The 12,717-nt window shown below is 40.8% G+C and overlaps 1 protein-coding gene across 1 annotated transcript; it reads right to left on the bottom strand.

Annotated features, from left to right (window-relative positions):
* Positions 1 to 452: 452 nt before the first annotated feature.
* On the bottom strand, positions 453 to 11,483 carry NIPAL3 (NIPA-like domain containing 3). The gene is made up of 11 exons (XM_009577156.1): positions 11,385 to 11,483; positions 9,473 to 9,541; positions 9,203 to 9,374; positions 9,036 to 9,095; positions 8,177 to 8,322; positions 7,278 to 7,374; positions 5,353 to 5,488; positions 4,582 to 4,670; positions 3,002 to 3,065; positions 1,877 to 1,971; positions 453 to 1,178 (listed from the first exon to the last, which is right to left on the bottom strand). The coding sequence occupies exons 1-11, from the start codon at positions 11,481 to 11,483 to the stop codon at positions 979 to 981; spliced, it is 1,227 nt and encodes a 408-aa protein (XP_009575451.1). The 3' UTR covers positions 453 to 978.
* Positions 11,484 to 12,717: the final 1,234 nt, after the last annotated feature.

The raw sequence follows: 12,717 nt of genomic DNA, 5'->3' as shown, positions 1-12,717 counted from the left end.
TTTTAACTAACTAAGCTTTTTAACTAAAGAATGTCAACACCTTTAAGCATTTAAGAACACTAAACAAAGTTGGAAATCCTGCCAGAAAGAAAATAAAAGTGATAACAGAAGTAGGACCTCATCAAGAACTACAAAAAATTCCCACCGGATACCAGTCCTGTTACTATTTTCATTTCTTCTTGTTCTTGCACTTTACTGTGTTCCCTCTGCACCATTTAATCCAACTTGAAGCTCCTACTATGAAACCAGAAAACTGGCAAATAAACTTTGTTCTAAGCTGCCATATAATCCAGTGGTACTATAAAAACAATTCACATACTCAGTGCATAGGTTCAACACTAGTCAGAGAACAGTTGTACAGGCAGTGCCCAAGATTCACATTTTGAAGGAATAAAGTATCTTGCTTACTCTTAACCAAATATGCTGCTCTAAAGACACAGTAAGTTTCAGTATTCGTGCTGGAAAACAATTACATTTTATTGCCATGTTAAGGTAGTTTGGTGGTTACGCTAGAGACATGAGGATTTGCAACTTTTCTGGAAATCCGTCAGTCTCTCTATATATGAAAGATTAAATCCTGCCCTCCTCTCTCTGTGAGCAACTCCTGAAAACTTCTATTTGAAGGTAAACCCACTCCCAGCAGGACTAAAAATTGCACTGCCACTTCTCTTCCCACAGCTCTGCATTTTCACAGCATCTGCTATCTCATCGGTTTCATACTGTCATGATACTGCACTCACCATTTCACGCTTCCAGGCAGCAGCCTTCAACGGAGAAATGTGATTTACTTCTTGCTAAGATGAATGCTTTCAACTTCACAACTATAGAGAGTTGTTTATTTTAATAATCAGCCTTGAAATTAAGTTTGAGACAAGCTTTAAACTATATCAAGGTTGGCTTTACACTTGCTTATATTTTAATGTGTAAATAAATAAAGATCATACTTCTAATGATTCAAATCAGTTCCTTAAAGGTCAGTCACTCCTTTTTGCTGTGCTCCAGCACCCGGTAAGGTGGAGCAGAAACTCCTTTGGAACCATGTTGCTCCTGCACAATCGGCAACGTAGCTGGAGTATAAATTTCCGGCATGTTGTCATTGCTCTCTAGGGCACCGTAGGAAAAAGAAGCTTTGAGGTCAGGCTGAACTGCAATCCCTTTATCGTGCATGTTCTGCATGCCTGAAAAGAGCAAAGACAGAGATTAAATGCTTAGGAACAAAAGTGCATTCTTCCTGCACTCTGTTAAATCAGCAAATTATATAGTCTCAGGGTTCGTGATATGCGGCTCATCAGTTCCTTGAGCGCTAAATGAAAGACATAATGTTTTTCTGCTTAGCACTAAAGCAACTAATGAAGAAATAAGCTTCAAGTGAATGAGGGATGGCAGTCAGTTATTTATCAAGTGCTGCATACCTTTTATACAGCTCACCAGAAAGAGAGTTTAACTGTACTTCCCAAAAGAAATTTCTGCTCCCCCTGGCCTCCACCTCTTGCAAAATACCTCAGTCTTCCCCAATAATCAGTTCTTCCTGCTGCATGAAGACCGAGCCCAGTCCCAAGCAAATGCTCAAAACTAGTCCATCTTCCCAGACAGTAGCCAACTGGACAAGGCTGTTCTGACAAAATCTGACACCCCCCCTTGGTGTCAGAGGACCCAGAATAAGTGGCATCCAAGTCGCACATCACCTCTTCTCTGCTCCATGCAAAACAGGCATGTACCCCTCACAAGGCACAAACAAGCAAGAGAAGGAAAAACTAGAAAACAACACAGCTGCCTGATATATCCGGATAGTTAACAGAGCCTAAAGCTTGAGCTTTCACTGTGAAGCCCAACACTTAGACGAGAGAGTGATAAACCATTGTATTTTTACTGTTACCTGGCATAGCATCCATTGATATGTAAGGTTCAAACGGTACAGATTTCTTCCTATTTCTTGTGATCAGGAAGACACCTAGAAATGCTATGAGGCACCTGAGAGAGAAGACAAGATCTACTGAGATAACTATGAAAAAGGAGAAGAGGTAATATTGCACGTTGCTTCTTCTGAGTGCCTATCACGTAGCACCACAAAGAATTCAGAACTGGAAGAGAAAGAACTGTGAAGCCAGAATTACAGGGAACTGTCTCAGCTGAATAACTCTCTTCAGCAGTATTGAAATCCACCTAGCAATCAGAACAATTCCACCTTTTCTTTATCAAATAGCAGGGAAAAGTTTTCATGTTAATTAATTAATCTTAACTAACTAAAGGGGAAAGGAAGCATATCAAAATTTGGGTTGCTTTGATGAAATTCCAGGATTTAGCAGCCTGACCTTTGAAAGGTTTCCCATAGGTAAACACATTAACAACTGTCGATCTTGATTTTTACAGTATGTTGACAGAGAAAGGCACAGTTCATAACATTAATCTCCCAATTGTTTTTTTCTGTACTAATCTGAAAGACATTATTATAGAGAACGAATCACATCAAGACACTGTACTAGGACTAAATACTGAGTTACACAGTAAATGTTTTACTGATCATATCTGCACTGTGTGAGTGCCCATGCCCTAAGAAACAGACGTCCAGAAGTCCAGTCACAGTTCAGTGAAGGCTCGGAGCAAAACCTGAAATAGATTCCCTACAGGTGCCTTCTTTTGGTTATTCTGCAATTCTTCTACATTCATGAGCAGGTAGCTTGAACAATAGCCCATGTGCTTCAACATCCAAGCTGATCCCCAGTACAGCCAGTAAGGGATTTAGTGTTTAATGTTGTACAATTATGCATAACGTAGTGTTGCACAATTCCTCTAGAGCATCTATCATCACTCAGACAAGATACTGAGCTCTATGGGCCATTGTTTGCTCTAACAGAGAAAATGCTTTCAGTTTGTCCTCCTCTCAAGAATGTATGTACCTCCAACATATATATATAGTGAGAGATAGATACGTATTTTTAAAATTTTAGTCATATGAAGAAATACTTTACAGTTTTCTATGAAGGAAACTTTAAACACTTACCCAAGCGCAAACATACATATATGGAGAACATCTTCACCAGTGAAGTCCAAGTAAAAAGTTGCTCCTTTAAAAGGAAATAATTCATTACATCTTTCTTCCCAGCTTACCTGAGCAATTAGTGCTACATCTCCAGCACTAGTCCCTCCAGAAACCAAATCATGCAAGATTCCTATTTTTATAGTCAGCACCTTTGGTTTTTTTATGATCTTAAAATAGAAGAGGATGGCCTGATTTCTACTTTAACACAATTTATTGACAAATCTTTTAGAATTTCACTACCAAAATAGTTATACTGGTGTAATTAATATAGAGGCAAGTAAATCTGTACAGCAGCACAAATCTAGCAACTAGCACAAATCTTTCCATATTGGGGTAGGGGGTTACGAAGGAAACATTGCTGGAACTATTGCATGTCACTGCTAATAAAGTCCGAGCCAAATTCTCAGCATACAGCAGTGGTTACCACATAAACAAGAGAGACTGCCTTTCTGAAGTCTGAACGACAAACCAAATCGGATCTCTCTAATTACAACAGGATACAAGCTCTTGACCCCAAACGAATATATACAGCTCAAACCTATAAGATGACAAGCGTCCTTGGTGTCCTGGATGTCAACAGGACACGCATTCTGGCTCCTGCTCTTTACATTTCTAATTGAAGTAAAGTAAATAAGCTGATGAATCTGAGAGCAGCATATGGCTTGGAACATGACAGGAAATAAACATTAGCCAAAGAGTAGGCCATACTCTCTCTCATGACATTGAAGAAGAGCATTAAAAGGCAATGTGTAATTTACAGGGGAAGCTATTGCCCTTATATACCTAGAAAAGCATTACTATTTACACAGATAGTATCCATCACTGTCAAGCAGATGCACTTTCTCCAGTGTTAGGGTTTTGGTTTTTTTGTTTAGGATTTTTCCCCAGTTTGCTCGTATGTCTAAGTGAGGAGAATAAAACCTTAAAAAGGCTGCTCATCAGGTTTGAAGCCTAAGGGGTTTAAAATGCTCATCTTTGTTCATGCAGACAAAGCTTTTCCTATGTGGGCAAGGGCTGAAATTGGAGTAAACTGTTCAGAAAGAAAAGTGCCTATAAAGTTGTAAGCAGCTGCATTCTTGATACAATGCAAACAAGACTATCAGGAAGAGAATTGTACCTTTGTACAGAGGAAGCAAATAGGTTTATACACTGTATCACATACATTTTAACAATATCTAGATAAAATTACACAAAAGGAGAAATTTTAGCTGTGTATTCAAGTTGCACATCTAAGAGCATACATCACCCTCTTCTCCTACACGCTAGCATGGTATGTGTAATACAGTCTCAAACGTAAGTTTCCATGCACTTTAAACAAAATGACAGAACTTAACAGAAAATTTTAACACAGTCTAATGGGATAATTCACATTTTTTGAAAGAAAAAAGAAACAAAGCCAGCTGCAGAAGAGAGATGACAAGAAAATACAAGTCATCATTTTGCCAAGTGTTCACCTTCCTCATCTGTAAGTGAGGATTATTTTCCAAAATCTTTTGCCCTTCTTTTAGAAAGGACCAACACACTCTTTTGTGCACTGTTACCTGCTGTGATTGCTACTGTTGTGGACAGGATATAGCCGATGCTGGCAATCTGAGATGAGTCATACAGCTGTGAGGCTTGAGCTAAAAATCTGCAATACAATGGCAGACAACACGGCTTGATTTGGGAAGGATACTCAAACTGTATAGCAGTTATCATGGACCAGTATAGGTCTCCTTTTTGGAAACACCTTTCAAAAGTGATGCATAAATTTAAGAAACTTTATTCTCTTTCTCATTAAACCTGCAGCAGCATCCCTTGGAATTCATATAAATGATAGCAGAGTAAGCCTTATGGCTGTACCGACTAAAGGTAGTGAAATTACTGCCACTGACCTTAGGGCCAGAATGCCACTCACATTTGGAATAGCTTTTTATCCCTGCTGCTACCAGCTTTTTATGTTATTACAAGTACAGAGGGAAAAAAAAAAAATAGACACATCATAACAGTGATTCTGCACCTTGATTTTAGCCAGTGCACAGATACTGTATTCAATTTGCCACCATTTCATTCCTAACATTGTTTTGCAAATACTTGAATGATGTATAAATTTGGGATTAAAACTACTTGGCAGTGTCACTACACAGAAAAGCAAAGAACACCACTACCTCAGGCTTCTGTGACATGGATTTGAGGATAGGTCACAGAAGGGAATGGATAATTCTTCTCCTAAAATCTAATCAGCATTCTTGGAATGGATACCAAACAGCCCACTAATTACTGATCCACTGAAACCAGCACAATTATAGACAAAAAGAGAGTGAATGTCTTACGTTGCTTGAAAGATCGCTGTAGCAATCATGCACACCAACATGATATAAAATATAGGGTAGTCGAGTTGTAAGTTTCCTTGTATCGAGACAACAATCATGCCTGCCACAGCCTTCACGGTCACAACAGTCATGGAACCTGTGAATGTTTACCAAGACTCAGCTGAAGCACTGATACGTGCTGAAAGGGACACGAACGCTGCACATTCACCCCCTACATGACAGGCATCTGCAAACAAACCCAAGATCTACAAGAACTCTGTATTTTATCCCCAACTCTGCCAGTTTTATTCCCAACAACTTCACCACAATGACCTTCTCTCCTGGTTTCAGCTGGGATAGAGTTAATTTTCCTCCTAGTACCTGGTATAGTGCTGTGTTTTGTATTTAGTATGAGAATAGTGTTGATAACACACTGATGTTTTAGTTGTTGTTAAGCAGTGTTTACATAATCAAGAACTTTTCAGCTTCCCACGCTCTGCCGGGTGCACAAGGGAGGGGGCACAGCCAAGACAGCTGAGCCAAACTGGCCAAAGGGATGTTCCATACGATATGACATCATGCTCAATATATAAACTGGGGGGGTTGGCCAGGGGGCAGCAATCGCTGCTCGGGGACTGTCGGCAGGTGGTAAGCAGCTGTATCACTTGTTTTTCCTGGGTTTTGTTCCTCTCTCTCCCTCTCTCTCATTGTTTTTCCTTTTCATTACAATTTATTGTTGTTGTTATTATTTTATTTCAAGTATTAAACTGTTCTTATCTCAACCCACGAGTGTTCTTACTTCTGCCCTTCCGATTCTCTCCCCCACCCCACCAGGGGGGAGGGCAAGCAAGGGGCTGGGTGGCGCTTAGTTGCTGACTGGGGTTAAACCACAACATCGTCAATAAATCACTTAACCTTTCTGTATCACGGTTCTCTTCTCTACAGGACGGGGAGCATTTACCGTTTTTTTTAAGTGTTTAAACAGTGTTGTGCAATCACATGATGGAAGGATACAAGTTTTCATTTCTGATGCCATATTGGCTCGGTTAATAAAGCTAAGGAAGCTTTCAAAAAGGAATCAGAAAGAGCCTACTTCCTTTCCATTTCTTGAAAGCACAAGTCAGGGCCATTCAGAATTCAGACAGTTGCTTTGTCTATGATTCACGCAGCCTCTGAGGCGTCAGTTACTGAAATCCAGCCGCAAACAGTTCAAAAAAAAAAAAAAAAAGACAAGATACTGCAGTGACTGAAGTTGCATAAATAGCAAAAATTGAGGGCTGTGACATAGATTCAACAGCACGTCAGACTGCGTCACTGCCTTGCTATTATTCACCCTTTTTAAAGTTTAACTGATCACAGTTTCTTAAAAAAAACAGATTAATGTGGAGAACGGTACAAGTGAAATCCTGGCCTTGCCAAAGACACTGTAGGATCCCATTGTAGGCTATGAGGATATCAAAAGCATCATTTGACCCCATGCCCAGAGGCTCTCCCAATTTAAATAGGGACATACTGGCATGGCAGAGTATTTATCATTTCTTTAGCCACACAGCAAATCTTCCCAGAGCCAAGAAGATTCTTGTAGGTCAAATCCTCTCTTTCATCCACTGAATCAGCCTTCCTTATCCATTGAATAGATAAGATATTGTACCATGCTTTGCATGCACAGATTAAAATTAAGAACACTAATAAATAAGCTGCACTTTCTGTATTTGGCAGATTATTCATCCTTATGGGAAATAAGTCTTAATTGTTCAAAGATCCTAAACATCACTACAAGATACTAGCTTTATTTAATTTGTAGTAAGATTTCTGGAATAGATTGGTGCATTTTATGACATTGATTAGGTCAATATAATTCCCTGTAAGACATAGATGCCTCAGTTTACTGTAGTTTACTGTTATAAGCCAGAGTCAGAAGATCTTACAAGTCCGTATCAACTTACCCAGCAAAGCTACCAGCAGAAGAATAACTACAATGTAGTTTGCATTTTTCTCTTTGTAAAAATATAGTAGCAGGCAGAATATGATGATCTCCACAAGCTACAAGAGATAGAAATGAGAATATTAAAAGATGCGGGATGTATGGGATTGGCAGTAAACGGCATTTTGAGCCAGCCAAACATTAGAATTACACAAAAGGGCAAATCAAAGGAAAACGAGGATCCCACACAATTATAGATCAAATTTAGCATGATCTTAGAGTCTAATTAGATGAGATATTCAATAGCTTCTTGCAGAACAGGAAACATGGGACACTTTTGACGTTATATTCATGGTAGAGCAGCAGATCAAATAACCCTGACTGAATATTCACCTCAGAGATCTCAGCCTACTTTCCGTAATGAGGTTCTTTAAGTGATCTCTGCAGCACACATCTTATTTAATGGCCAAACTTATCTCCATTAAAAAATGATAGGTTTCAGGTTTTTTTCAAGATTTTCAATGAGAGGTTGATGGCTCCAGAGAAAGTCAGTCTAGAAAAAGCCCAGATGCAAGCACAGTATTTGGACACCTCTGGAACAAGTTGCTCTCAGCTGCCACCAGTACTGCTGCCACAGGCTGAAGCTGACAGGTCAGGGAGAGAGCAAGCTATTTTAAAACTTTTCAGTTAAAGGTATTTAAGTCCTAACAGAATAATTCAGAGAAAGAATGGGAAGGCTCCAAATTGTGCATGCAGGTGTCCACAGGCAATGTGGAACTGACCCTGGAAAAAGCTGGCATAGGTTCATTAGCAAGTACAAGGAATATTGCTAGTAACCATAAGGAAAAAGTAATGCTTGAAATGAAACTCCCAATCCGGCATATAGCAGAAAACTGTCCCACATTTTATGGGCCATCTTACCATATACAACAGAAATGGCCAGCTCACTAAATGCCTAGTGATATTTTCTCCTGTCATCTTCTCATGACTATTAGGTCCAAATGTTATCAGCAGATAAGTTCCAACAATTGCCAAACCACAGCCTACAAAGGACAAAACATAGCGCCCTTCGGCAACCAAAGGACAAAAAAAAAAAAAAAAAAAAAAAAGAGAGGACAAAGTTAGTGAGTTAGTGTGGATGCATGGAATTAATATCGCACATGCACAGTGACCATTAATGACATCATGCACATTCCTCTGGACGACTCATTCCTCTGCCCTTCATGCCCCACTTTCAAAATATTAGAACCAAAAAAACCCTAGGCAATGTGTGTGCTGTGACTTGAGAAAAAAAGCTCATACCAGGTAGCATCTGCTAAACAAGTTGAAGCTACAAGATCTATATCTGGGGCTTATCCTGCCTGGTGCTGCTCACAGCCCATTTTCTAGGAAATGGAAGAATGAACGCCCCAGTTCTGCAAACACTTGCACATGTATGAAATTCAGCTGATTCAGTTGTGCCTATGCTATTGCAGAGTCAAGGCCCTAGGCTGCAGCTTCAGCCCAGAGAACCATGATTCTCAGATCCTGCAAACAAGCACCATTTCCATGTATTTCTAAAAATCTCTGAGATTCACATGATTTGGCACAAGACGGGGAAAAAAAAACCCAAAAAATCCATTTTTAACAAACAGTGGATGAGGTGACGCATTTCTTCGAAGAGGGACTATAACTAATGGAGAACTTGCCATCCCTCTAATTACGATTCTTGAGAGGACATGCTATGTGTCGAATGGCTTGTAAACAGAGAGGAAAAATGAAAAGGAACTGTGGAACTTACTCAAAAAATCCTTGGGCTTCCATTTTTCTTTAATAAATATAATTCCTATGATTGCACTAGCTATAAAAAAAGAAGAGAGAAACAGAGTTATGTATCAGCCCAATGATCAGCAATCTCATACTGGAACGCACACAGACTTGTATGGCCGTTGCCTCTTTCCCCCTTACCTATAACAGACACCGCACTGAGTGGCACAATCAGTGAGAGAGGAGCAAAGGCGTAAGAGGAAAACACTCCCAGTTCTCCCAGCACCAGCAGAAACAGTCCACACCACCATGTCTTGGTTTTGAAGTAGGCTCGGGGGTCTTTGGAACCTGCCAGTCGGATGTGGCTGTATTTCTAAAAAAGAAGATAAAGGCAAAGAATTTTTGGCATGCTTGATGCTTTTTAATGCAGGATGCTTGAGGCAGGATCAATATTTGCTTCATGATACTCACCTGCAGGTTGAGTGCAATACTGATAACAAGATGCCCAAAAATAGCTAGTAATGCACCAATCAAGTTCTCCTGTGAAAACACAGTAAACACACAGATATTAAATTTAGCCACTGGACCCTGAAGGAAGTTGGAGCTTTTTACACAACCTGGAAGAGAGCAGACTTCTAAAACAGTTCCTAGATCATCTGTCAATAAAATCTCTGTTTATCTTCCTCCCTTTCTACATAATCTAGGGCAATTCAGGTAGGTTCCCTGTGGCTGCGTTCCAAACCTGTGAAACTCGGGTGAAAGATAACCCTTCCTTAACAGACACTTTCTACAAGAGACTTAAATTAGTGTGCATGTATTTGCATTCTTTGCAGTTTCTCAGAGGGGAAGAAGATAAAGCTAAACACAACGACCCATTTGCTCGTTCTTCCCTTTGAAAAACTCTTTTCATAAGGATGTTTGTTGCCCTGGAATTCAGCAAAGTATGGATCAGGAACCTCTGCATTCTGCGGGTCACATTTTAAGAACTATTCTACTCTTCTCCACTTACAACATCTGCTGGTTGAGTAGGTATTTTAGCCCATTTGATGAGGCAGCCCAATTATCACAGATTTTATGTGGCTTTTAATATGAACCAGTTATTCCAAAGTAAAAGGCAACTGGTAGCAGCTCCTAGCAAGCTCCCAACCCCTTCTACATTAGCATTCCCAGCTCAGCAATAATTCTCACAGTCTAAAGACAGAATTTGAAATAAAAAAAGGATGTAAAGCAGGCTGAGTCACAAAGGAAATGTACATTAGGAGTGAACAGAAGAGCCTGAGGCTAAGCCAGGCCATTTAGCATTTGTGTTCTTCCAACAACTGCCTAAACCTCATTAGATGTCATTAGCACTTTTCATTTCAGTGCAGGTCTCCAAGATACAGTGGAGTACTTGCTTTGATTGATTTGGGATAACTGAGCTCACATTTGTGTTCCTCCCTTAACAGTAAATATACTATCCTTGATTTTCTCATAAATAGTAAGACAAGGATTTTAAGACTTCAAGTTCTTTTCAGTGGAACAAAAAGCTCTTTATCAGGATGTATGAAAATAAGATTCACCCAAGCAGTTTCATTCAAAAACACCCTAGAGATCTTCCCACAACAGACAGTGAAGTTGGCAGAAAAATGTCACTGTGTGATCACAGATGTAGCCAGAGAAGCTCAGCACAGTTTACTGGTTCAGCAACTAGACTTTGGTTTAGAAGACATGGAGGAGACGGTGCCTCAGCTGAAAAGCTCCTAAGTGCAGCACAGTTTGGGATTGGCTTCTGGACTGTAAGAATTTGCAAGCCAACATCAGTCTGGTCAACTTTTACAACGCGCCTAGGGCTGTGTTCTCAGCAAAGTACTCTTTCCAGTGAAAAAAAGCCCTTCTTGCTGGGATTTTCCGAGCACCTTCAGAATCAGGGATTGAGAGTAAACTGATTTGGGAGTAGCTCCGTTCCCAGCTGGAGTACAAGGAGGAACTACAGCAACATGTCCTGCCTCAGCTGCAGGCTCTCTGCATGGCTGTGGGCTGACCCACCTGAAATTCAAGCACTTGAATATACAGCAGACCAGAACATCTGATCTCAGTTACTGATGTATGGGTTAGTCTGAAAAGGCACCTAGCAGAATTTATTGCACCTAACCACCTTTAGACATCCACATCTTTTAATTGCGAGTCCTTTCTTCACTTTGTCTAGCTCTTCAAGACACAGAATTTCTCCCTCTCGCTCTCTCTCACTGCTTGTATACACAGCATGTAATATACTGGGCCTCCAGGCAAGGCTAAATACAAAGACAGTGCACTTTCTGCAAAAAAATAACCAAAATACAATGGCATTATCAGTTTACTTGAATAGTTAGGGACTTTTAGGGATAGACTGAGGTAGCAATCTGACCTTGTAAGAAAAGGAGTCAGTGTGTGGCTGCACAGAAACTGCTGGTGTGGCCAATGGGAGTTGCTGAAGTTGCAGATTTGGACTGTTGCCTCCTTCCATTTTGGTTGATTGGAGTGTTTGCTTTTCAGCCTCTTTGATGCTGGAACTTCTCTTTAGCGAAAAGACTCAGACCCTGCTGGAACCGCCCTATCTGTAACTTGGTACCACTTCTTCCCATCCATCCTGTTTTGCTTGGACAAGCAACAATTAGTTCAGTGAAGCACCAAAAAAAAAAAAAAAAAAATCTTTGTAGCCTGTGCTGCTTTTCTTCCCGCACCAGACTACACTGAGATAGGGTAGGCACCGCAGGCAGAAGTGTAGATAAACCAATACTTCCAGCAAGTCAGTGGGGCAGCAAGGTTATATTCCTCCCAGGTGATACTAAGGAAAAAAAAAAAAAAAATAGAATTAGGTCAAATGAACTCAATGGTCCAAAACCTGCAATGCTGAAGGATAGGCCACAGAAAACTCCCAGGAATCAAACAAGCAGCTGCACATATCAGCAGAGAAAGTAGTTTAAATGCCTTCTTACAAAGTCTCACACACAGAAACTCACACAAACCTTGCTTTACAAGAGCTCACAAACTAGCTTGGCCCCAAGGTGACATATTCAGCTGGCATTTAACATCAGGCCTTGCCATTTGGAAAGCTCTTATCAAAAAGTCTCTGAAGTCCTCCAAGCCCTGCTTTTAATTTGTCTACTGCCTGCGTACCTCTGTTGTTTGTTCAAGATGCGGCATTACATTAGTCATGCCATTCCCACGTGCTGGGGATGACAGTGCTGCTCTTCACGCAAACAGAGGTCATTTCAGTGTAATTGCTGTAAGCAGAGTTCAGAGGCTAAATTCCTTAGAGCCAGACTCATTACAGGTGTCTGGAAAGCACTCCATGCAGCAAGCCAGTCTGAGGTCTCTGTACGCTGTGACAGCTCCTTTCACCAAAGAACTCAAGGAGCATCAGCATCATTCCCCTGCTTGGTACAGAGGGGGATGCTGGTGTATAGACATTGCAGGGGTGTGATCCTTCCAAGTGACATGTCAGTCTCAGTCCACTCAAAGACCACCTGAAATGGTGCAGGCTGAGCATCCCTTTGACTCAGACCCTGGACAATTGGCTTGTGGTCACATCCTGAGGGAGCAGGACCCATCCCACACTCAGGCCGTGAACTTGGCCAAGCTTGGCCTGCGAGGGATGACTTTAACTCATGGGCTGTCCCAGTGCCTCCAGCGTGGGGGAGACAAGCATGACAGTCTAGCCGCGAAAGGGCAAAACCACCCCGTTGTGAGGGGGGATG

This window comes from Fulmarus glacialis, unplaced genomic scaffold (genome assembly GCF_000690835.1).
Source record: "Fulmarus glacialis isolate BGI_N327 unplaced genomic scaffold, ASM69083v1 scaffold29034, whole genome shotgun sequence".
In the NCBI taxonomy this organism is placed as follows: Eukaryota; Metazoa; Chordata; class Aves; order Procellariiformes; family Procellariidae; genus Fulmarus; species Fulmarus glacialis.
The sequence above is the reverse complement of the archived record's forward strand: the minus strand, read 5'-3'. Positions and strand labels throughout refer to the sequence as shown.